At 47.6% G+C, this 21,171-nt stretch overlaps 3 protein-coding genes across 3 annotated transcripts; 2 read left to right on the forward strand and 1 right to left on the reverse strand.

Annotated features, from left to right (window-relative positions):
• The first annotated feature begins 5,462 nt into the window (after positions 1-5,462).
• Positions 5,463-10,822, forward strand: F4812DRAFT_420220 (FAD/NAD(P)-binding domain-containing protein). The gene is made up of 6 exons (XM_047933425.1): positions 5,463-6,537; positions 6,594-6,710; positions 6,843-7,401; positions 7,452-7,789; positions 7,844-8,033; positions 8,085-10,822. Exons 1-6 carry the CDS (start codon positions 5,883-5,885, stop codon positions 10,330-10,332), a joined length of 4,107 nt encoding a protein of 1,368 aa, XP_047792065.1. The 5' UTR covers positions 5,463-5,882; the 3' UTR covers positions 10,333-10,822.
• Positions 10,823-12,176: 1,354 nt separating this feature from the next.
• On the forward strand, positions 12,177-16,638 carry F4812DRAFT_457152 (uncharacterized protein; the record flags this gene model as incomplete). The annotated part of the gene is made up of 4 exons (XM_047937121.1): positions 12,177-12,491; positions 12,586-15,465; positions 15,520-15,699; positions 15,757-16,638. 4 exons carry the CDS (start codon positions 12,177-12,179, stop codon positions 16,636-16,638), a joined length of 4,257 nt encoding a protein of 1,418 aa, XP_047792066.1.
• A 1,408-nt stretch (positions 16,639-18,046) lies between these two features.
• F4812DRAFT_420227 (putative cytochrome c oxidase polypeptide VI mitochondrial precursor) lies at positions 18,047-20,093 on the reverse strand. The gene is made up of 3 exons (XM_047933426.1): positions 19,607-20,093; positions 19,246-19,291; positions 18,047-18,967 (listed from the first exon to the last, which is right to left on the reverse strand). The coding sequence occupies exons 1-3, from the start codon at positions 19,807-19,809 to the stop codon at positions 18,728-18,730; spliced, it is 489 nt and encodes a 162-aa protein (XP_047792067.1). The 5' UTR covers positions 19,810-20,093; the 3' UTR covers positions 18,047-18,727.
• Between the last annotated feature and the right edge of the window lie 1,078 nt (positions 20,094-21,171).

Genomic DNA, 21,171 nt, shown 5'->3' on the forward strand with positions numbered 1-21,171 from the left:
GGCGCCGTTAAAAGATCGGTGGATCGGATTGCATTATGGAGGAAGGAATGCCTAATACTGGCATGGATGGGAGGGAACTTGGCACGGCGCAGGGCAGACAGCTGGATGGATAGGATAGCTGGCTGGCTGGCGGGTTACGATGTGATGTATGATATGATTACCAAAGGACAGCTGTGCCTTTCCCGGGCGAATAGGCGCTCGGAAAACTTGGGGGCACTGGGAGATCGTATGTAGGACATAGGCATAAAAAAAAAAACGAAACGAAACGGAATGAAACATTTTCACGAACAAGAAAGCAGGCAGATACGTAGGCCGTTGGTTCTGATCTCGTATTCGACTAATGTTACTCGAATTAGACTGACCAGGTTACAGAAAAGTGAAGAAACGATGCGTATTGGTGTAGCTGTCGAATGAACATTTGGGTATTTGGGTATTTACACGAGAGTCCTACTTCTGCTATATATTTAGGTACCTAGGTACATGTCTCTCTACCGAGCCCTTATATTATGGAAGCTACCTAGATCACGTAGGTAACGTCCAACTACCGGATGGAGACATTTCATGCAAGTAGGTACCGAGCTAGCTGAATATATCATACACGAGTATGTACATGATGAGGTACATATATAATATATAAGGTATAAAAGGGAACCAGCCAAAGGCAACCTCAATACTACCACATCATTCATGTTAGGGAGTCCCATCCCGTCCCATCGCATCCTAACACCGTCGTAGCATTGCATCGGGAATTTAATCTATACAGCCCGTCCAATAGCACGCACGCACCGCTCCCGGCACGCAGATTGAAGCTTTTGCTACCTAGGTAGGTATAGGCTATCTTAGGTACCTAGGCCCTAGGGTATGCACTTCAGCTGCAATGCGTGCATATACACACACCTAACATACATATTCATCGTGCATTAGACGTCGTAGTATTGGGAGTATAGTAGTATCAGTATCAGTAGCAGTGGAGGGATAAGCGCGTAGGCGGATAGGAGGTACCTAAGGTGGTATTCCTATCGGTAAACGTGAAGAGTTGCAAAATAAATTCAAAAACCCCATACGATGATCGTCACTCATCCGGCCCCTTTCAGCAGCCATATACATGTCTAAGGGTAGGCACCTACCTACCTGGTACCTACCTCCTATGCGACTAGTTGAGGTAGGTAGGTCGCGATATATGGCCTGTGGGGATTTAGAAGTGCGCGAGTGGATTTCCATATGTACCCAGGACGGAAAAGGGTCAGATCGATGGAGGCAGCCAACGGACAGTTGGGACGTCGGGTGGAGTTCCCACATCTACGATCCTCTGGGGAACCGGGCGACGGGGAGTAGGTAGTCTCGGTACCTACCTCCTACTAACCTAAGGTATTCGATTCGATATCTGCACATGCGATGTGATATGATGTGATGCGACGGGCTATACCTGCCGCCCAAAGGCATCCATCCGTTCATCTAGGACCTATTGCCTGCCGTCCCTCTCGCGTGGTTTCGTCGGCACATATAGCGCTGTGGCGGGACCGGGGCAATGGATGCGCTCCTATTCCTGCTAGGTACCACCCATTCGCCGATTCCTAGCTGCTTCGGTCTATCGTGAGTTCCTATGTACAGTAGGTTAGATAGGTAGATGCGATTGTCTGCCTATTGCCCCGTACAGATCTGGGCCGCTTATAGGTACGACTAAACCGGGCTGAACCAAGCTAGTAAGGTGCCTAAGGTAGATAGACGGGAATCATGTCGTGTCATATATATCTGAACCCGCGTGATCGAAGTCGTGTCGTCATTTCTAAGTCGAATCCAGATACCGACGCTGTGCAGTTGATGCATGTACGTATATGCTTAATATAGGTATGTTAGGTTAGGTAGGTATATATATTGGTGGTGGCTTGAACACCCCGTAATTTGGCACGGGTGGCGAGAATACGGATCCCGGGGCTCTGGACGGGGTAAGGGAAGGCAAGGCAAGGCGAGGTGAGGTGAGTGAGCCCGGTTGGACGGGTGGGAAGGGGTGGAGAGGGGGGGCGGTCTCTGTGCGTTTCCTCGTCAGGGTTGCCATGTGAGAAATCTCACTTTCACTCTCAATCTGAATCACCAACCTGGATCTCGGGTCTCTAGACATCTGCAGAAGGCCAGCATTGCCCTCTCCCTTACGTTCTGCTTACTCTGTATGTAGGTACCTACCTACTGTCATACCCGGGCCTTTTTTTTAAGTGTGCGTACCTATCTTAAACGGTAGCTTATCCGGTAAGACGGTTCCTCTCAGGTTAGACGGCGATATTAATAACGGCCAATGAAGGGGCGGCTTACTTGATCCTACGTCTTCCGCGATACACCACGGTTCTGAGTCGGATTCCCTACAATACCAGGTACTTACCCTAATTTTACATTCCGTCCCCTGATATGATATTTCTTGAAGGGGCCAAGAGGGAAGAAAGAGTGGTGGTGGCGGCGGCGTTGTCTGCGACGAATGATAAAAATTCTCCGTAGCCCCCCGGTGCGACCAACTTGATACTCGAAATCCCTTTCCCGATCGGAGATGTTTCGACGGAACTGGGAATACTACGTTGTTTCGCGCTTATACGCGCTTACAGGCTATGGTCCAAGTTACGGACACACATACACAGAGAGACAGACACACGCATACGCTAAGTGGGCTGATACTGACGGAATCGCGTGGTGCCATGTTACGATGTAAATTCATATTTGCGGCTACTTGCAGGGCAGGATCTTGCGTGCGGATGTCGTGAATGGCGGACGGGATGCTGCCGTACGATGCCGGCGACACTTACGTGACCGTGTTACGCCGGACGGCAAGTGAGGGGATGGGGAAATAAACTATCCGTGGTCTCTGCCTGCTGCGTTGTTTTTTTATCAGAAAGAAGATCGAAACACGGAGATAAGATGACGATGGAGGGGACGGAAGCACTACAGGGGAAAGGGGCGGTGCTACTACCTATGGCATGCTTATATTAGATGGGAGAGCTTGGGTTGCGGTCGGTACAGGCACGAGGTGGGTTGTACGATTGTTTCTCCTTTTGGGACCGGTCTCTAGCCTCACTGTGGTGGTTATGTGTGTACCTGACGTATTGGCATTGTACCTGCAGCCGAACGCAACGCATCAGGATCTGGCTATGATGTACCTACTAGTAGCAGGTCAAAAATAGCAATAGCTACCTAGCTAGCAGAAGAAACCCCGATTGAGAACTTGATACGGGAGTCCAGAAGCCATTGCTGACCAATTCGAAAAGAAGAGTCTCGTAATTGGGCCCGTGTTAGGGTAACGACAATCATTTCGAAACCCGGTTCCCGTAATCATCATAGAAGAGGAATACTCGTTACGAGGAAATGAATTTGTTCGAGGGTCGTCCAATTATAATTCTCGACCAGGCAGACCTTTTTCAGTAGGTACCGTACCTGGAATCGGAAATGGAAATGCGACCCAAACGTCGTCGTCTCTGCAAGCTAGGTAACGTAGCCACGTTCCTCCACAAGCTCGCATCCCCGGAGCGCACGTCTCATTTGCTGATGCTGGCGAGCTGAGTCAATTCCAGCGAACGGCCTACCGCTAGTTCCGTTGGATAGGGGGGGAAGGGAGAGAGAGAGAGAGGGTGGTGAGTGGGGTCGAAAAGAGAGGTCAGCAATGGCGTCGCATATTCCGAATATCTGATGTTAGGGTTTTATCATCTCAGCGTCACCCTGCCACTTTGCCGAGCTGACATCGCCAGCGGCCTCCAAATGTCGATTGGCCGTATACTCACGTCTAGAGGGGGGGAAAAAAAGGAGAGATAACCTCGTTTCGGCTTCGCAGTCCCAACGAATCGTTTTCAGCTATTTGGGTGTTTGGCCCTTTCTGATATTGTTTAGCCAAGGCCAGTAAGTAATACTATGATAGTAAGAGGCAGGTATCATAGGTAGTATTAATCTTATTTGTTTGTTCGTGCTAGGTACCGATTGGTATGGATTAGTTCAGCCCTACGTCTTGGCGGAGTTCTTTGACCTAGGATTGTGATGTTGTTCCTATTCCAGTGGTGAGGGGCAGCGAACTTGCTATAGAAGTTATATCTAACCATTTGCCGTATTATTAGTTAGCGCAGAGATTGAACCACACCACATGCCTGGCCTTCCCCCCTCTTTTTAGCGAAGTCAGCAACTGAGCTCGAGCCTATGTGAAAGGGTATCTTCCGAATCGAGTCGTTTACTAACCAATCAACGATGGGAATGCCAGCATTATTAATAACGAAAAAAAAAAGAAGTAACCAGTTTTTTCCAATTTCTTATTGGACGAGGTATGTCATAGATTTCAACCTCTTTAACCCCCGGTAGCGTCCCTTGCATCATTTTCATCCAGAGCCACGGTTCGTTGTTCAGCTCAGAAGTGAAATTCTCAGGGGAGAGATACCGTCTCCCTGGATCTGGGCTATTAGACCGACGGGAATGCCCGTTTAGGCACTGATAGCGATACCTAGGTACTACTTGCTTCCAATCTTCAGCACATTCGTAACAGCCGAATATGTGACCCCTATAATATTTTTGGTTGAATTTACTTGGCTGCTTGGTAAGAGATTGGGGCGGTTTGGTTGATTACGGCGCTTAATATTGCAACACGTTATGCAGTTATGCAACTTGTTACTACTATTTGAAGTTACATTTTAAGCGTAAAATAATGCGTTATAAACCTCCACCCATTGGGGAAGTCACATGTCTCCGTTACAGACGTGTAATAATGCATTACAGGTAAGGTACCTGGTAGTAGGTACCGGCATTCATGTGGATTAGGTACAACTTTTACTATGTGCGTAAGCTACGGAGTGATGTACTCGTCCCGTCTCGCTGTCTCGGATCTCAATCTCCATCATTCGCTGTTGTTTCGTCCAACCAAACACCCCCAAACATCCTTCAAGGACACCCTTAGGTATCTCATCTCTTTCCACTTCGTATAATATTATATACTATTTCCAGTATCTCACAAATTGATACCATATCCGGAATCCTCTCCCAATTGGCTACGTCTTCTACTTCGTATGCTTTGTGACACATAAGAAAGGAAGAAATAGATAATACTCTTCTTGTTAGCTTCGCTTTTTGTTCTATTGCTCAGCTAGGTATCGCCAACATCCGGCAGCATACCACATACAGCATATCAACGTAGTATACCTTTTTTATTTTTTTAGTATTATCATTATTATTAGATCTCACCGAGACTAGCGTTTGTTCTCCAATAGCGTCGATGCACTGCAAGCTCGGTAGACGATTCGTTAACCTCCACTTACATACACTGTTACTCCTTTGGGATAAGAGCATGAGCTGGCGATCGTTCTAAGGTTGCTTCGACTTTCAGCCCTGCCTCAGCAGCAAGGGTCTGCGCCCCCTGTTCTCTTAGACTTGCAGTAGCTCCGCAAGATGAGAAAAGAGCGTTACCACCCCTACGATGTACCGTAGTGTATTCTGCAATAACCACTGCTAGGCAGTTGTCTAATCCTGGGCTGTCGACCGTTAAGCCCTCCGCTTTTTCCTCATTGTCATCATTCCCATTGTGTAAAGCCATGTCTAGGCAGAGCGGTATCGATATACAAAGGCGTAATACCCCCTGGTGTATTATCCAGCTATATGAAGCCACCAACCTCGGAGGCGTCAAATACAGATAACCATTCATTTATTCAAATCTCATCTCAGCAAATTCTAACTCCATGTACCCTAGTTGTGCACCAATCTCATAATTCCACACGAAGCTACTGCCTTATCCCCAAGGTCTTTCTTTATAGCATCACTTGCTTGCTTTTCCCGTTACCAAACGCTAGATTGAGTGGCGAGCTCTGATAAAACGGCCATACTAAGGCTGGTCTTGGCATTCTATTGCCTTGGGCAAGTCGAATATTGCTACAATGCCGTCTGCGACTCCTAATGTTCCGGCCATTGGTGCCAAGGATACCAAGCCGACGTTCATCGAGGTGCCAGTCACGAATGGGATCGGCAACGGGTTCGGAAGACGGCTTAACAGTAGGGCAACATGGAACGGACATGAACATCCTCATAGCACAAGTGCTTCAGATTGTTCGTCGGACACTTTCAACAATAGCTTCTACGGGCTTAATGCTAGTGACGCGTGGAACCATGCTGAACCTAATCCCGGTCGCAGGTTTAGTGTTGACGATGAATCAGGAGAACAGCAACCTCGCGCTTTTCCCCGGATACAGCCCTGGGGAGATGATCCTAAAACCGCACAGTTCCCTCGTATATCCAAGCCCGTGGAGCTTATGCGCAACTCATACGACTGTGTTGTCATCGGCTCTGGTTACGGTGGCGGCGTGGCGGCGTCCCGCATGGCTCGCGCCGGTCAATCGGTTTGTCTCCTTGAGCGCGGCAAGGAACGCTGGCCAGGGGAGTATCCCGTCAGCACCGGTGATGCCCTTAACCAGGTCCACTATTCCGGCGAGCTCGCCCCCGGTTGGCTACCCAAGAAGGTAGTCGACGGTGGGGATCCTACCGGTATGTATCATTTAATATTCGGCAACTGTCAAAATGCAGTTGTTTGCAATGGTTAGTACCCGCACGCGAGAGATGAAATATAAAATGTTATATTAACCATATTTTAGGTCTCGGTGGTACCAGCTTGATCAATGCCAATGTATACTTGCCAGCGGACAAAGACACGCTGCGACAAGACGCATGGCCGAAGGAAATCAGAGAAGATCCTGACTCTTTGGACGAATGTAAGACTCAGATTCTGGTATTTCACAAGGGGTGATCTATCCTATATCATCCCTTTGACTACTACCCCGTTGGCTATAAAAACTATTTCCGCATAACTACAAAGAAAAGTAACTAACCAGATGATCAAACAGATTATAGGAGAGCAGAAGAGGTCTTGGAACCAGAACCGTACCCCGATGACTGGCCAAAATTGCCAAAACTCGAACTCCTAGAGAGACAAGCAAAGTATCTAAACATGTCAAATAAGTTTCGACGAGTGAAACAGACAACGCGATTCCGTAATGGTCCAAATAGCTGTGGTGTGGAAATGTTTCCATCAGCACTCACCGGCCAGGATGTCACAGGTCTAAACGACGCGTCTAAGAACACCACGCTGGTTACGTACCTGGCTGACGCGTGGAACTGGGGTGCCGATTTATTTTGCGAGGCCGAGGTACGATACATAACTGAGGCTCCTGGCGACCAATCCGGGTATATCATCTATTTCGCTTGGCATGGGCGGAATCGTGGCCACTTCAAAGCAAACCTACACGGCGACCTTATGTGGGTCCACGCAAAGAGTGCTGTCTTTCTCGGTGCTGGTACTATCGGAACAACCGAGATTCTCCTTAGAAGCAGGGACATGGGGCTCGAGTTGAGTGAGAAAGTAGGCCAGAACATGAGCGGCAATGGGGATATCCTAGGGTTCGGGTATGCAATCCCGTCACAATTCTAAGCGAATTCTTTCTAATAGGTTGCAGATACAACACCGACTATGAGGTGAACGGAATGGGGAAAGCCTCCCCGTCTCCTTCTCATCCTATTGGGCCTTGTATAACCGGCATCATAGACAATAGAGAAGGCCACGAGAACCCCTTGGATGGCTATGTTATCGAGGAAGGGTCTATACCGTCAGCCCTTGCGCCCTTTTTACAGGCTATGCTTGAGCTCCTGCCTGGTAGCATTGAGCCGACCGGCGAAGGCCTTGTTGGTAGAGTGAAGGCAAACCTTGCTCGCGCAGGAAGCGCACTTCTCGGTCCCTACTATCGGAAAGGCGCCATTGAGAGGACACAAGTGTACTTGATTATGTCCCATGACAGTGAGTTTATCGTTGACAGCTTCTCGGCAGAAGTGAATGCTAATTGAGCTTTAGGCAACCAAGCGTACTTAACTCTAAAGGACGATAAGCCTGTCCTTGAGTTTGTAGGTGTCGGCCGTAGTGATCATGTTAAGTACCTAAACCGTGTACTAGAAAGAGCTACAAGAGCGGTTGGGGGAACATACGTTAATAACCCCTGGCATGCTCTCTTAGGAGAACAGCAAATTACGGTTCATCCGATTGGGTAAGTTATCTGGCAATACCTGATAGATATCTAGATCCTAATAGTATTCAGTGGTGCTTGTATGGCTCGCGATGGGACTGGTTCGACCGGCGTTACAAACCATAGGGGTGAGGTCTTTAAAGGTTCCGGAACAGAGACCTACTCTGGTCTCATTGTCACAGATGCTGCGGTTATCCCGACCGCCCTCGGCGCAAACCCATTTGCGACTATCACAGCCCTAGCCGAACGGTCTGTGGACCACTATATCAAGGAGAGGGGTCTCACAATCGACATGACACAGAATAAAATTCTCGATCTCTTCGGCGCCCCTGAACATAGCCACCACCGTAAAAGAAGTGGCTGGAAAGAGCGCGCTGAGGAGAGGCAAGAGACAGCCAAACTAAACAGTGCAACGAAGGCGATGATCTCTGCTCGACGCATGAATGAATCCGGGTTCGGTTTCACGGAAGTCATGTCTGGATATATCCATAGAGACAAGGGTCTCAAGCGAGATAACATAGACACATACGAGCTGGCAGCCAGGACTGCGAAATCCTTAAGCGAAACAGCGCGATTCTTTCTCAGCGTGCAGTCCTTTAGCCTCAGGTCGACCATACGCGATCCCAGCCATAAAGCAACGCTAACAGGTACCTTTGTCTGTCCTACCCTCGAGGGTTCCCCGTTCATGGTCCAGCGGGGAGATTTCAATTTATTTTTGTTGGATCGAAAAGCACCTGGGACACGAAACCTGACGTATGATTTCGACATGCGTGGAGTCAATGGGAGGCAGCTGCATTTCCACGGCTATAAAGTTGTTGATTCGTCTGTCGCGTTGTCGCCGATGCGTTTCTGGAAATCCACTAGCACTCTCTATGTTACCATCACTGAGCCCATTTCAGAATCACAGCGAACGTGTACGGATGCGGACGAATGTGGCCTCCTGGGAGAAATCGTTGCTAAGGGTATCATGAGTATCCGAGCAGAGGATTTCCTTTCCGAAGTTCTTACCCTCACCCCCACGGGCAGTAGTATTTTCAAGAAGGTCTTGAGTGCAGCTAACTTCCTGACATTTTTTACTCGAAAGTCGATGTCACTTCTCCTATCACCGCTTACACCCTTACAATACCCCGCGCAGGCATACACTGGATATATAAACAACACGCCTCCGACCGAGGTGTACAAGGTTCATGCCTCCGACGGGGTTGTTACTAGATTATATAGGTGGGAGCCCACAAACACGACGATTGAAACCAAGAACCTGTTTATGATCCCCGGAGCTTCGGTGGACCATCAGATATACGCACTCCCCACCATCCGCTATAATGCAGTCAACTACTTCCGTCGAGCTGGCTACAGAGTGTGGGTTCCTGTTCATCGTATCTGCATGCTGATGGTTGCACAAGACGATTGGACAACGTTCGATGCACGTTTAGATCTGAAAGCTTGCCTGGAGAAGATCCGAAAAGAAACCAAGGAACCTGATAAGGACCCTGAACCTGTATACACCATTGCACACTGCATGGGTAGCGTAGCATTCTCAGCCGGTCTGCTCGACGGCACAATCCCCGCGAAATGGATCAAGGGCATAACCTGCAGCCAAGTTTTTATGAACCCGAAATGGAATACTTTAAACATGATCAAGATTATGGCCTTGCCAATTCCAGCCGATACGATATACCGGTTCTTGTCGGGAGATTGGTTCAACTTTAGCACGACTGTAAACGATTCCTTGATTCAGAGAACTCTTAACGAGTTACTGCGCGTCATGCCGGATGAGCGCAAGGAGCTCTGCAACAACGTAAGCTGCCACCGTATCACGTTAGCGTTGGGACGGTGTTGGAACCACCGTAACCTTAACGAGGCGACTCACCGACAGATCGACCGTTTCTTCGGAGGCATCAGCATGACGCTCTTGCATATGCTCATGAAGCAGGGTTACGAGGGAGGTGTGATGAGCAACGCTCCCCTATTTGAGCGGTTAGACACTCCGGAGAACATTCACAGGCTAAAAGGTGTTCCGATCATGCTGTTTGTCGGCCGCGACAACGCTGTTCTGTCACCCGAATCTACGGAGCGGACATACGAGGTCCTCACAGATACATTCGGGACGGGTGACCACGCGAGCGGCATCCAGTACCGGCGCCGCGTAGTCCCAGACTACGGACATCTCGACTGCTGGATGGGACGTAACGCCTGGAAGGACGTATATCCGTTCGTCCGCGAGGAAGTCGACCGCGTTGTGCGGGGAGAAGAGTATAGGTTCCGGGAGCCGGCTGATCATTTTTCGGAGCTGGTTCTTAGCGGCAAATTACTTTACTAACCTTAGGTTAGGTAGTGTTATGTATACCATCGTTAAGTTAACCGCCTTGTAAAAAACTAAGGGTTTTGTACAAACTAGGGGAAAGGGGAAGAGGCGTTGGGGTATTGGATTGCTTTGAGTTGGGCGTTGGATATGCGGATGTGAATATGGCTGTATGGGTATAGGTATAGGTGTGGAGGAAAAGCTGATGAAGTCTGATATAAGTGTACCAATATTTTCTTACTTATTGGTTATCATGTTTACTGCTATTACCTAGATGTATAAGGGGTGGCTCCTGTTTGGCGGGTTTCGATCTCTGTACTATTAAGTTACTCCTGTAAGTTACCCTGGGGGCTCTGCTTGTCTTATATAAAAGACCTTCGCCTTTGGCTGTTGTCTGACTGTTTAAGTTTCCTCTTGGTCTTTCTAGCTAGCTAGCGTAGGACTTTGTGTAATGATATAGATCATTTTCTTAGGCAGGCTGTTCTAACTAGTATTGCATATACCTACCATGTTCTTAATGCTTCGGCTTATGAGTTCCCCTTTTGCTTTTGCTTCTTTTACTCCTCGTAGCTGCCTGGCATACCGTGACTTTTATTATCTCTCATGATCCTCCCCTGCCTTGTCTGTGAGTCAGGTTCAAAGCTGTTCCCCTCTGGCGTTGATGCCTTATTTGGTTACTGGGGAACTACCCAGATGTAAAGCTAGCAACTGCCTCCGTACTGATACATGGCAGGTGTTCAGCCAGCCAATGACAGTTTACATATAGAGTTACTGCAAATGCCACGTCATTTCCGAGACAGTCATTTATACCTACGTAAAGGGTGCTTCCACCCTTAACTGTCACGTTTGTGCTAGTACGTGATAGTTAATGCGGCAGCAACAACAACAACGAAAACAGCAATAGCAACAGCAACAGCAACGGTGACAGCTACCTGCCCACATAAGGTAGGTAGGTACGTTTCGTCTTTTCGAGTTCTCTTTACTACCTCTTACCTTAGGTACCTACCTAAGATACTTCTATTCACCATTCATATCACAAATCTTAACAGTTCCTTAAATCTACTTTTACTTTTACTTTTTTTCTTCTTCTTTTTTTTCCCCTTCTTGATACCACGGATTTATCAAATCAACTCGTCACGATTTCTGGGACCATTTATTTCTAAATCCGATATATCTTGAAAACGTGCCACTTCAAATACTTGGGGAAAGTTGTGTGTGTGTTCTACTAACATAACACAAGGTACCTCCTAGGTGCTTTGCTTTCCCTTAGGCTATCTCCTAGGTAGGAGGTACTGTACCTGAGGTAGGTACCTAGCCAGCAGCTCGGGCAGCTTAGCGGCTAGCCACGTATAGGTTAGGTACGCGCTAAAATGGTCATAGATTCCAGCTGTTTTTAGGGATCAGAAGCACTAAAGCCACAGTGCATTTTATAGCGGTGCCACAGCGGAAGTTAGTTTACCCCCCTGCCCAACCGGGGGACCCTGCCAAGCCGCGCTCGGCCGCGGTAAGCGTGGTAAGCGTGGTAGCTTGGTACCTACCACCTACCTAAGCTTAGTAGGTAGGTACCTACCTAGGTACCTAAGGTAGCACGAGTTGCAGCACGGGTTTGCAGGGCACCTTTCCACCTATTGAGCTTCTTGAGCCTCGTCGCACGGCTGTCGTTACACCCTCGTTTCTAATAATTGCCTTGACAGGAAACAAAGCTTCCTCATGGCCAAGGACAATTACCTTGGTGAGATCTTAGCATTTACCGCGTAGTTATTGGAAGCCAGCATGTTCGAACTTTTCTTTTCTTTTATTTAAGTGTCACTAATTATGGATTTCGTTACTCTTCAGGTTGTTCGCGAGGGAAATTGTCGCCGATGAGCGCGCAAGCACCGAATTCACATATACTAGAATCCAACCTTGAAGATCCCCAAATACAACAACTGCGACAGCCCCCGTCATCCCGACCCAAGGAAACATCGAAGGCGACTAAGAAAAAGAAGAAGAATAAGAAAAGAAAGAAGCTCACCCTAACTTCCACCCGAAAGAAAAGCCAAAATAAACGCGAAGGCGAAAACGACTGGTTCGAGATCCAGGATATCATTGACGAGAAGCTCGAGCGAGGGAAGCTATATTACTTGGTGGATTGGAAGGGCACAGATGAGACTGGGAAACCTCACGAACCGTCCTGGGTAGGTTATTATGCTTGTTTATGCGCTGCGCTGCGCTCTTCGTATATTTTAGGTACATTTCCCCTTTGTTAGTATAAAAGCTAAACTCGCATAGGTCCCTAAACAAAACTTAACATCTCTTGCGATACAAGAGTGGGAGGTCAGAAAAGCTACGTCTAAGCCAACTAAGGATAAAGCTGATGTAGCTGTTGGCGACTCTCATCACTCCATGTCAGAATTTGATACTCGTCAGCGTGATCCTGTTTCAACATCTAGCCGGGATAATCAAGGTTATACCAAGAAGCGCCCGTTGGAAAATCAATCCTCATATGACTCTAAGTTAGGCGAGGGACCTCCATCAAAGCTGCCGAAACTGCGACTAGCAGAAACCCCGTCGGCACTTCATAAGAGCGCCGGTCGTGATCTTGAACTTTCTAAGGGACCAGTAGCTGAGCCAAAGCCTTATAAGAGTCGCATATTAATACAGCTGCCTCGGAATCCACCGTTTCCCGCAGATCAATACATGCCCGTACCAACCGATTCGCAGCAAACGGCTAGCCAGTCTTCCCAGTCTGCTGATGCCCAGGCTGTACTAGTTCACGAATCCGAGACTGACAGTCAAGACCAAAGGACTGTGCCCGATTCTCAGGAAATACACAGCGCATTGATCTCGGATGTGCATAGCAGCATCCCTGACAACTTAAGTTTATTTGGCGCGAGTCAACCTCGGGGACAAGCCATTGTCGCATCTCAGCAAGGTGGAAGACCCCAAGACACAGAGGTGCTCGGTCATTCAACAGAAATTCCTTCGCGTCAGCCGGACCGCCCTAACGTTGGAAACCTGGGTAACGTGTCAACTTCAACTTTTCTGATTGGGACTGTTGTGGGTTCAACTGCATCCGAACATTCTCAGGGTACTATTGGTAGAGAAAATCCTCGGTTTATGACACAGGAGCGCCTCGACGTTGACGCTGTTCCTCCAACATCCCAGCCAACTAGTTTTGCATCTACCCAACCTCACGAGTTTGCTTGGGACGAGCATATTTCTACGACGGGCGCTAGCCAAGATCATAATCAAGAACATTTGATAGGTAATAATTCGCAGGCTGCTCAGGTTGTGCAGCCTCTCAACAGCCAACAGGGAGGGCTTGCGACATTCACTGACGCGACATTTACTGTTTACAACGATTCTGTTGTGCACGACCCTGTACGAAGAAACGCGCAGGACGAACACAACCCGCAAAATTCGAACCAGGCCTTGAGCGAATTGGACGGTAACACTAGGAATACATCGTTCTCAGAAGAGCATCAGTCTGTATTAGAACCTGAGCTGAGTCGTGGAAACCTTCTGCAGGGCCCTCAGGAGAAAGAGGTAGATTTTGAAGTAGAAGTACATACTACCCAACCCACATCACGACAATCAGCTGCATCTAGAAACATGGATTCCAACCAGGCTCCGCGATTATCGGCCCGCGAGAGGCTTAGAATCGTTCGAGAACGCGAACTTGCAGCCCTTAATAGCCTCCCGAGCTTTTGGGAAATGAGCCAGGCTGGTGCTAGTTCAGAGAACGCTGGCACAACCTCTGCCTCTGCGGCAGAACCACTGGCAGAAGTCCACGAACCACAGGTCATACAAGCTCCTGCTTCGCGAGATATAAGTCCTCTGACCCCAGTAAACCTGGCACCTCAATCTTTCTTGGTTCCGCCTCTGGAGCCGGTTGCCAATGAGACGTCTCCCGATGAGCATCCGTTACCAGTACCTGAAACTACTGAAGCACCTCCTGAGCAAGAAAGAGAGGTCGAGCCAGTATTAGAGGAGCACGGCCATATTGAAACGGGTTATAGTACCCACGAGGAAGAGCAACCGGCAACTTTGGATCCATCAGCTTTGACGTTATCTATTGAGCATGATATGGACGTTGGCCCGCCGATGCCAGTACACGATGACCTCCACACTAACCTGCAAATACCCGATGAGTTTGCTCTGCCACATGAAGAAGAAAATCATACGCCTCCCGACTATCCGAGGAGCCTTCTTCCATACATACCTACGGGACCTAACGAGTATCTTGTTACACTCCCATTTTATAACAGCTGCCGTCCTGTATATAATGATGTCCTACGCGACAATGAGGAACTAATCCGGGAGTACAACGCATCGTTTCGTGTTTATCCTCACCGAATACCACATCCTGCGGTACTGTCGAAAATCAACGAGATGTTCTCTAGGCTTTTCGACATCTGCGATCTACCACCTTTCATGGAAACTACGACAACTATGACACCCGCAGAGATAACGAAACACGTCGTAAATACAAATGCGAAATTTGCATTTGTGGCCGAGCTGCTTGTTTACCTGGCTGATGAGAATTCGGACAAGAAGATTCTCATTCTGTCTCGTCCAGGAAAGGTCATGGATTTCCTTGGTAACCTTGTGGAAACAAGAGGTTACCGTTATATCCGATCCGGCTTGGAGATTGTCGGCCCTTCGAGCGCTGAGCATAGCCTGACCGTTGCCGTTTCGTCCACCCTTGACAACTCCTCATCAATACCTGAGGACATCGACGTAGTTATAGCATTTGACCACACATATCGACCTAAAGTGCTACCACGAAGGGTCCGGGAGCACGCTATGCTGATGGTGCTAACGAATATATGTTCCATTCAACACCTGAACATGCGCATCTCGGAGAATATAGAACCGTTAGAACGAAAGAATGTTCTTGTCCTCGCGCTAGTTAGAGCGATGCGGTACATAGAGGATGTCGACAATTCTTTGATAGTTAGATTCAATTTGGCGGCTGAGACTTTTTGCAAATACATACAAGATCCAGACGACGACGATTTCTACTGGGAGCCTTACGAAGTGCCAGAGGACGTTTTTGAGGATCTGCACGATGCTAGCACTCAATCGCAAATGTCTCAAACGTCGCAGCCCGGTTTAGAAGCTCCCGGACCCGACCAGCATCCTGGTAGTCGCAAGAGGTCTCACGAGGTAAAAGAACCTACGGCGGTCTACCGTATTCGCAAATACTGACTTATTCAATAGGGCGAAGATGATACCGACATTTCCTCCAAGCGACCGAGGGTGTCGCAACCTACAGTGGTCACTCACGTGAGTCATATTAGCGACTCGCTGAAGGGTCTTATAGGAGATGACCCGGTGGATGAGCCGTTAAAGGCAACGCTCTCAGTTTCAGTTGGTAAATTAGAGAATCTTTCCGCTAAGGTAAAGTTTTATTATGTTAATCAATGTTCTCATGGATTTCGGGCTAATTCGGAGCAGGTCACAAGCCTCGAAACCAAGCTACGAGAGAGCCGAGAGCGAGAAAAGATTTTCCGCCGGCTTAGCGATCGATCGAAGAAAGAGGTCGACGATTATGCATCCACCGTAAATTTGATGCAAGAGAAGTATATGGCTGCCTTAAAGGACCGTGGGACTTATGAAGACCAGTACTATAAGGCAAAGGAGGAAGCTCTAGCAGCTAGTGCAAGTCTCGAATCTAAAAAAAGAGAACACAACGAGCTAAAGGAAAAGTATGCGGAGCAGCAAAAACGGTTGTCGGCGGCGCATGAGTCACTTCTCGAATCTGCAAACCCGGAAGTTGTCAAGATAACAAGACTAGAGAAGGAGCTTGAAGAGTTTAAATCTAAGGCGCAAACCTTTGAAAAGAAGGTTACATTGACCAATAACGAACTGGAATACGCCAAGAATGCCTACCAGGACGCTTCTCAAAGAGCTGCTGAGCTTCAGACGGAGAACCGCGCGCTCGAACGGCGGGTTGAAGAACTCAACCGCAAGGCCAACGAAAACATGGTCAAGGTGAACCAGATCCACGCCGAGAGCGAGAGCAGGGAGCTTCTGCGGCTGCTCAACGAGCAGAAGGTCATCGTTCGCGACCGGGATATGGAGCTCAACCGACTCCGGGACGAGCTGCGCATGCTGAGGGAAAGCCGAAGGGGCACGAGACAGAGTAGCGTTCCTCGAAGTCCACGGCTGAGCGCTTTCGGCGTGAACAGCCCCCGGAACGGCGGCCGGGCCAAGGGTAGCTCCAGCAGTCGCGGCACCAGTCCTGCCCCGGCGACGGGGATTTTCGAGGCAGGAGGGGGAGCCGGTACACCAGTTCATAATAATCGGGCCTCGCATCTACGGGAATCTCGGTTCTGATTAAGGGGGTTAGGGCGAAAGGGTCAAAAAGAGGGGTTTGCGTTTGCAATTGCATTTGCAGCAGAAGTTCACGAAGAGGTTCTTCGTACCAAATAATATCAATCCAGTTATCAATCGATCAATCAATTAACGTCTTATTATTGTTATCAAATCACTTATACCGGTACATTGCGAATTTCATCACGATTGAGTTTCCTTACGATACCTTAGGTACATACCGAAAACCTTATCGCCGCAGTGGAATGAGTAAAAAAGGGGCAAAGGGAGTCTATTCTCACCTCCTTTCTTTTTCTTTGTCTCTCTCTCCGGGACTTTTCGATCTTGCGCCCTATAAATAGTAGGGCCCTTCGACGCGTCTGTGTTTGTTTGTACTCAAGATTACGTTCAGGGTGGAAGGCATTTTACCTCCCCCCCCCCCCTTTTTTTTTTCCCGGTTTCTTGTTCGCTGCCTTAGGTACCTAGATAGAAAGATTTCCAAGCCTACATATACCTACCTAGGTAGGTAGGTAGTCTAGTGATATATCCTACTAGGATTGTTGTTATTGCTGTTGCTTGCTTCCTTGCCTGCTGGTTATTTATTATTGCTACCGCTGCTACCTACTACTGGTGCTAATTTATATAATAATAAACGAAGAAGGGGTGGATAGGAGGAAGAAGAAGCGGACAAAAGAAAAGAGAGAGGGAAGGAAGCAGAGGAAAGGAAATGATGTACCTTAGGAAGTTTATTTTACAGAGAACACGCGGTGAATTCGATATCCTTTACGTGGATTACATCACATTATCTTCTTACCTGTCGTTCGACGAGAACTTAACCCCCGGTCCATGACTTTTTTTTTTGGTTCATGAATTAAATCCGTATAGATTAGGCAACCTACGCGCTGCGCTATACCACGAAGTTGGCGAGATTGGGTTCAATGAATTTACGACGTTACAGACTTAGGTACCAATTGGGATTATCCATCCAATACGTACCTTATTTACCTACCTTACTCACCATTCTCATCCTATAGATTACCGCCTTTGCCTAAGCTTAACTCGCATATCTCTCTCTACCTTCCTCCTCTCCCCTCCTTTCCCCTTCCCCCTCCTCCTTCTTGTCATTTCCCCCCTACAAACCAACCAACCGGCCGAAAAAAATGCATTTTGATAGGAGGCATGTATGTATGTCCCCAAGGTAGACAGACGCAAAGACTTACCCGCATTGCTTTTCACATCTTACGATTCAATCTTCCTGTGGTGTGACCGAACCAAACCAAACCAAACCGAACCGAACCGAGCCCAACCCAATCGCTCACATCAGCGGCGTCGGGTTACGATTCATCATCATCATCATCGCATACCTCCTCCCCTTCTCCCCGTCCTCTGAGACAGTTTTCTTAATACTAGGTACCTTAGGTACCTAACCTAGCCTTAGGTGTGTATGTATATCTTAGGAAAGGGAAAGATTACGGAACATTAAGTTCATTTCAGTTCAGTTAAGTCGGTGATAGGGAAAGATGTGGCGACTTTATTTATATAGGTGGACGGATATCACAAGTCGCATCTCGCCTCATTCTTATACTGTAGCCAATAAATCAAAGCTCACAGGAAAAAAAAAGCAATCATCCTTCTGCAATGCTTCATCTTTTCTCTTAACTACTTTTCTTCTTCTCTTAGCCCCGAGAGAGACAAGGGGGTGTGTTTTTTTCGGTATCTAATTTCGTCGTTTTGAGGAATAGTATAGTAGTGTTGTTGTAAGTGGTAAGTGGTAAAAAGGTAGTAAGTAGTGGTAGTAGTAGTAGTAGTAGTAGTAGTAGTAGACATATACACATGCAGGCGAGGGAAAAAAAAAAACCAGATCCGAGACACAATATGATGATCTTTTCATGCTGGACCAGTTCTCTCTCTTGTTCTCTCCTCACCTTTCATCTCATCTTCACTTCGTCTCCTTGCTTTCCTCCAAGCTTAGCTTTCCCTGCTATACACCGATGCATCTTTTTTTCTTTTAAATGTCTTCATTTCTATGTGTTGCCCAGTCTCGCCCTTACCGTTCCTACTAGTGAAAGTGAAGAGGGGGGTTCGTAGCGAGATCAGAAGGGTCAAGTCACGTCTATTTGGACTGCTCGGGGTACAGGTCCTCCTTTAGGACGACGCCGAGTTCTTCGCGCAGGGGCTTCAGCTCGTCGAGGTACTGTTGGTACTGGTCCTTGTTCTCGACCTTGGCCTTGATGCCCTCGAAGATGCGCACGGCGGTGGGGAAGTCGTTAACTCTTCGGGCGGCGCGGAGAGCAGCCTCGACGACGGAGGGGGAGGGGACGAGATCGTAGGCGAAGGCGTTGTTCAGGTTGCGCTGTTGGTAATATTTATGTTAGTTTAGTCGTCTTTTGGCACAGTTTTTGTCCAAAATTGGTGCTCGTGATATGTTGGATATGTTGGATATGCTGACGTCGTGTCGTGATGGGGAGGGTTCATCAAGTCAAAGCCAAAGCCAACGCCAAAAAAAGGTGTGGGGTTGATGTTGACGTTAGTGGGTCAACCCAAAGTTGAAGAAGTGTCCGAGGTAAAGACGAAAGCTGGATGGGAGAACGGAAGCGAAAGCTAAAGCTGTATGACTCGAAATCGACGAACCTGGAGCTCGAAAACATCCTGCACCTTCTCAAATTCACCTTCGTATCTATTCGGAGGAAGCTTTAGTTAGCTATCGAGTTCTTAATTTTGGTCTGAATTTGTTGTTATCTCATCAGGTCGCTTAATGACCAATTGAGCGATATTCAAGCTCCCACAACCCCATCTCCATAACCAATTGAACGTCATAGATGCTTTACCATGTCGCCAATTAACCTCAATTGGTTTTTGAGATAGAGCTTGCTTCGATTGCCTTTTTTTTTATTTTTATTTTTTTCATTCTTTTCCCTTTTCTATATGAGGTAGACTAAATCGGATTGGCCCGAGTGGCCGCGATTCAACAAAAAAAGAATGAGGTCCTTACCTAGCGGTAAATTCCTCAAAAGTCTCCTCGTGATGCGCAGCTGAGTTTCGGGACACGGTGGTGCTGAAGTTGAGGCTCGAGCCGGCAATCAAACCCGGGACGAAGGACGCGGTGGCCCGAGTGGGAGCGACGGGTCGGTTTGCGCGGAAGAAAGTCCTAGAGGTACCCCGCGAGGCGATTCGGAGGAGCGACATCGAAGACATATTTTTCTGTGGTATTAGATGACACCGTGGGGAGGGAAACAAAAAGAGAGAGAAATAAAAAAAAGTGAGTGGAGATTGGATAGCGACTTGGTTCAGGTGCGACGGAGCGGAGGAAATAAATTAATGGAGGTGCGTTGTGTGTCGAGTGGTTTGTATAATATTTTTTTTTTTTTGGTCGGTTTAAGCAGAAAAATGAAAATAAGAGGAGATGAGTTGCGAGATGGGATAACGCACATCGAATGATGGGGGAGAAATGGAAGCCCGGCTCACAAAAAGATGGGTTTTAATTGGTTAGTTGGCCAATCGGGGTGGGGGGCTGGGAAAGCTCAGGGAACCTGTTACGGGCACAGCAATTGCAAGTGAGCTCACTTTTGCAACTAAACTGGCTTAGTTAGCTGCCAACTTAAGCATGATTAGCCCGAAAGCCGGGGAGCTCCTCGCGATTACCATAGTAAAACCTTTTAAAGTTTGAACAGATAACATGGAACTTTTACTGCACTCATAGGGCGGATCGGCCCAAGGCAGCGCAGCAGCAGCAGCAGCGGCAGGTTGGGTTTCGACGTCATTGTGTTTCCATTGGTCAAATATTAATATTATAAATAAATGCTACCTAACTTCTCTGCTCTACGGTATTATCATTTACCTTCTTACCTAGGTTAAGTAGGTACTTACCTGTTTCATGGCCCTAGAAGAATAATATAGTCACTAGTTCTTACAGGTAGCTTAATGGGATTCTAAATCCCATTATCGCGATTTACCTACCTCAGGTATTATCAGCATTAACGAAACCCATGCTGCCAGATAACGGTGTTCTCGATTTCTCCCGAGGTGCGGACCACTTACAGAGTAACACTCATTACATATAAGAAGCTTGATTGGTTCACATAGGTAATAGAAGACTTTTCTTGCATGTTAGGTATCTTTATAATTACTTTGTACCCAGGGACCCAATTGTTACATACCAGGTAGGTATACTTCCAAGAGAATCCTGTCGATGTAATTTATTTTAATTTTATTTCATTTAGTTATGTTTCGTTGAATCGTGTTGCGACTGTTATAACTTATAATAGGTCAAATGCCTTGATTAGTATGTCGTCATCCAACCCAGAGTTAGATACTTTTATCCAAGTCTTCATGTGTATCTTAGTACATGCACGACATGCTGCTCTCCACTCAATATAACAAACACTTTTGCTGCAGAATATTTCAAGGTTACCTACTAGCTACTAGGACCTGTATTAATTAATATAGATTCAAGAAGTTCAGTTTCATATCTCAAGTTCGAAGATACATGTATGTATGTCTTACTAGCCACCGTTCAGCCACAAGCCCGAAGCCTCGGGTCAATTTCTGTACACTCCG

Source organism: Daldinia caldariorum (assembly GCF_022478825.1).
Source record: "Daldinia caldariorum strain CBS 122874 unplaced genomic scaffold F4812scaffold_4, whole genome shotgun sequence".
NCBI lineage: Eukaryota > Fungi > Ascomycota > Sordariomycetes > Xylariales > Hypoxylaceae > Daldinia > Daldinia caldariorum.

What these genes read in the sequence shown, in the direction of transcription:
- F4812DRAFT_420227 (XM_047933426.1), bottom strand. Translation starts at nt 19,809, where the DNA reads ATGTCTTCGATGTCGCTCCTCCGAATCGCCTCGCGGGGTACCTCTAGG. An exon ending in TTTGAGGAATTTACCGCTAG is followed by an intron (nt 19,292 to 19,606) that starts GTAAGGACCTCA and finishes TCCTCCGAATAG; the next exon opens with ATACGAAGGTGAATTTGAGA. An exon ending in AGGATGTTTTCGAGCTCCAG is followed by an intron (nt 18,968 to 19,245) that starts GTTCGTCGATTT and finishes TATTACCAACAG; the next exon opens with CGCAACCTGAACAACGCCTT.
- F4812DRAFT_420220 (XM_047933425.1), top strand. Translation starts at nt 5,883, where the DNA reads ATGCCGTCTGCGACTCCTAATGTTCCGGCCATTGGTGCCAAGGATACC. An exon ending in AAATGCAGTTGTTTGCAATG is followed by an intron (nt 6,538 to 6,593) that starts GTTAGTACCCGC and finishes ACCATATTTTAG; the next exon opens with GTCTCGGTGGTACCAGCTTG. An exon ending in CTTGATTATGTCCCATGACA is followed by an intron (nt 7,790 to 7,843) that starts GTGAGTTTATCG and finishes ATTGAGCTTTAG; the next exon opens with GCAACCAAGCGTACTTAACT.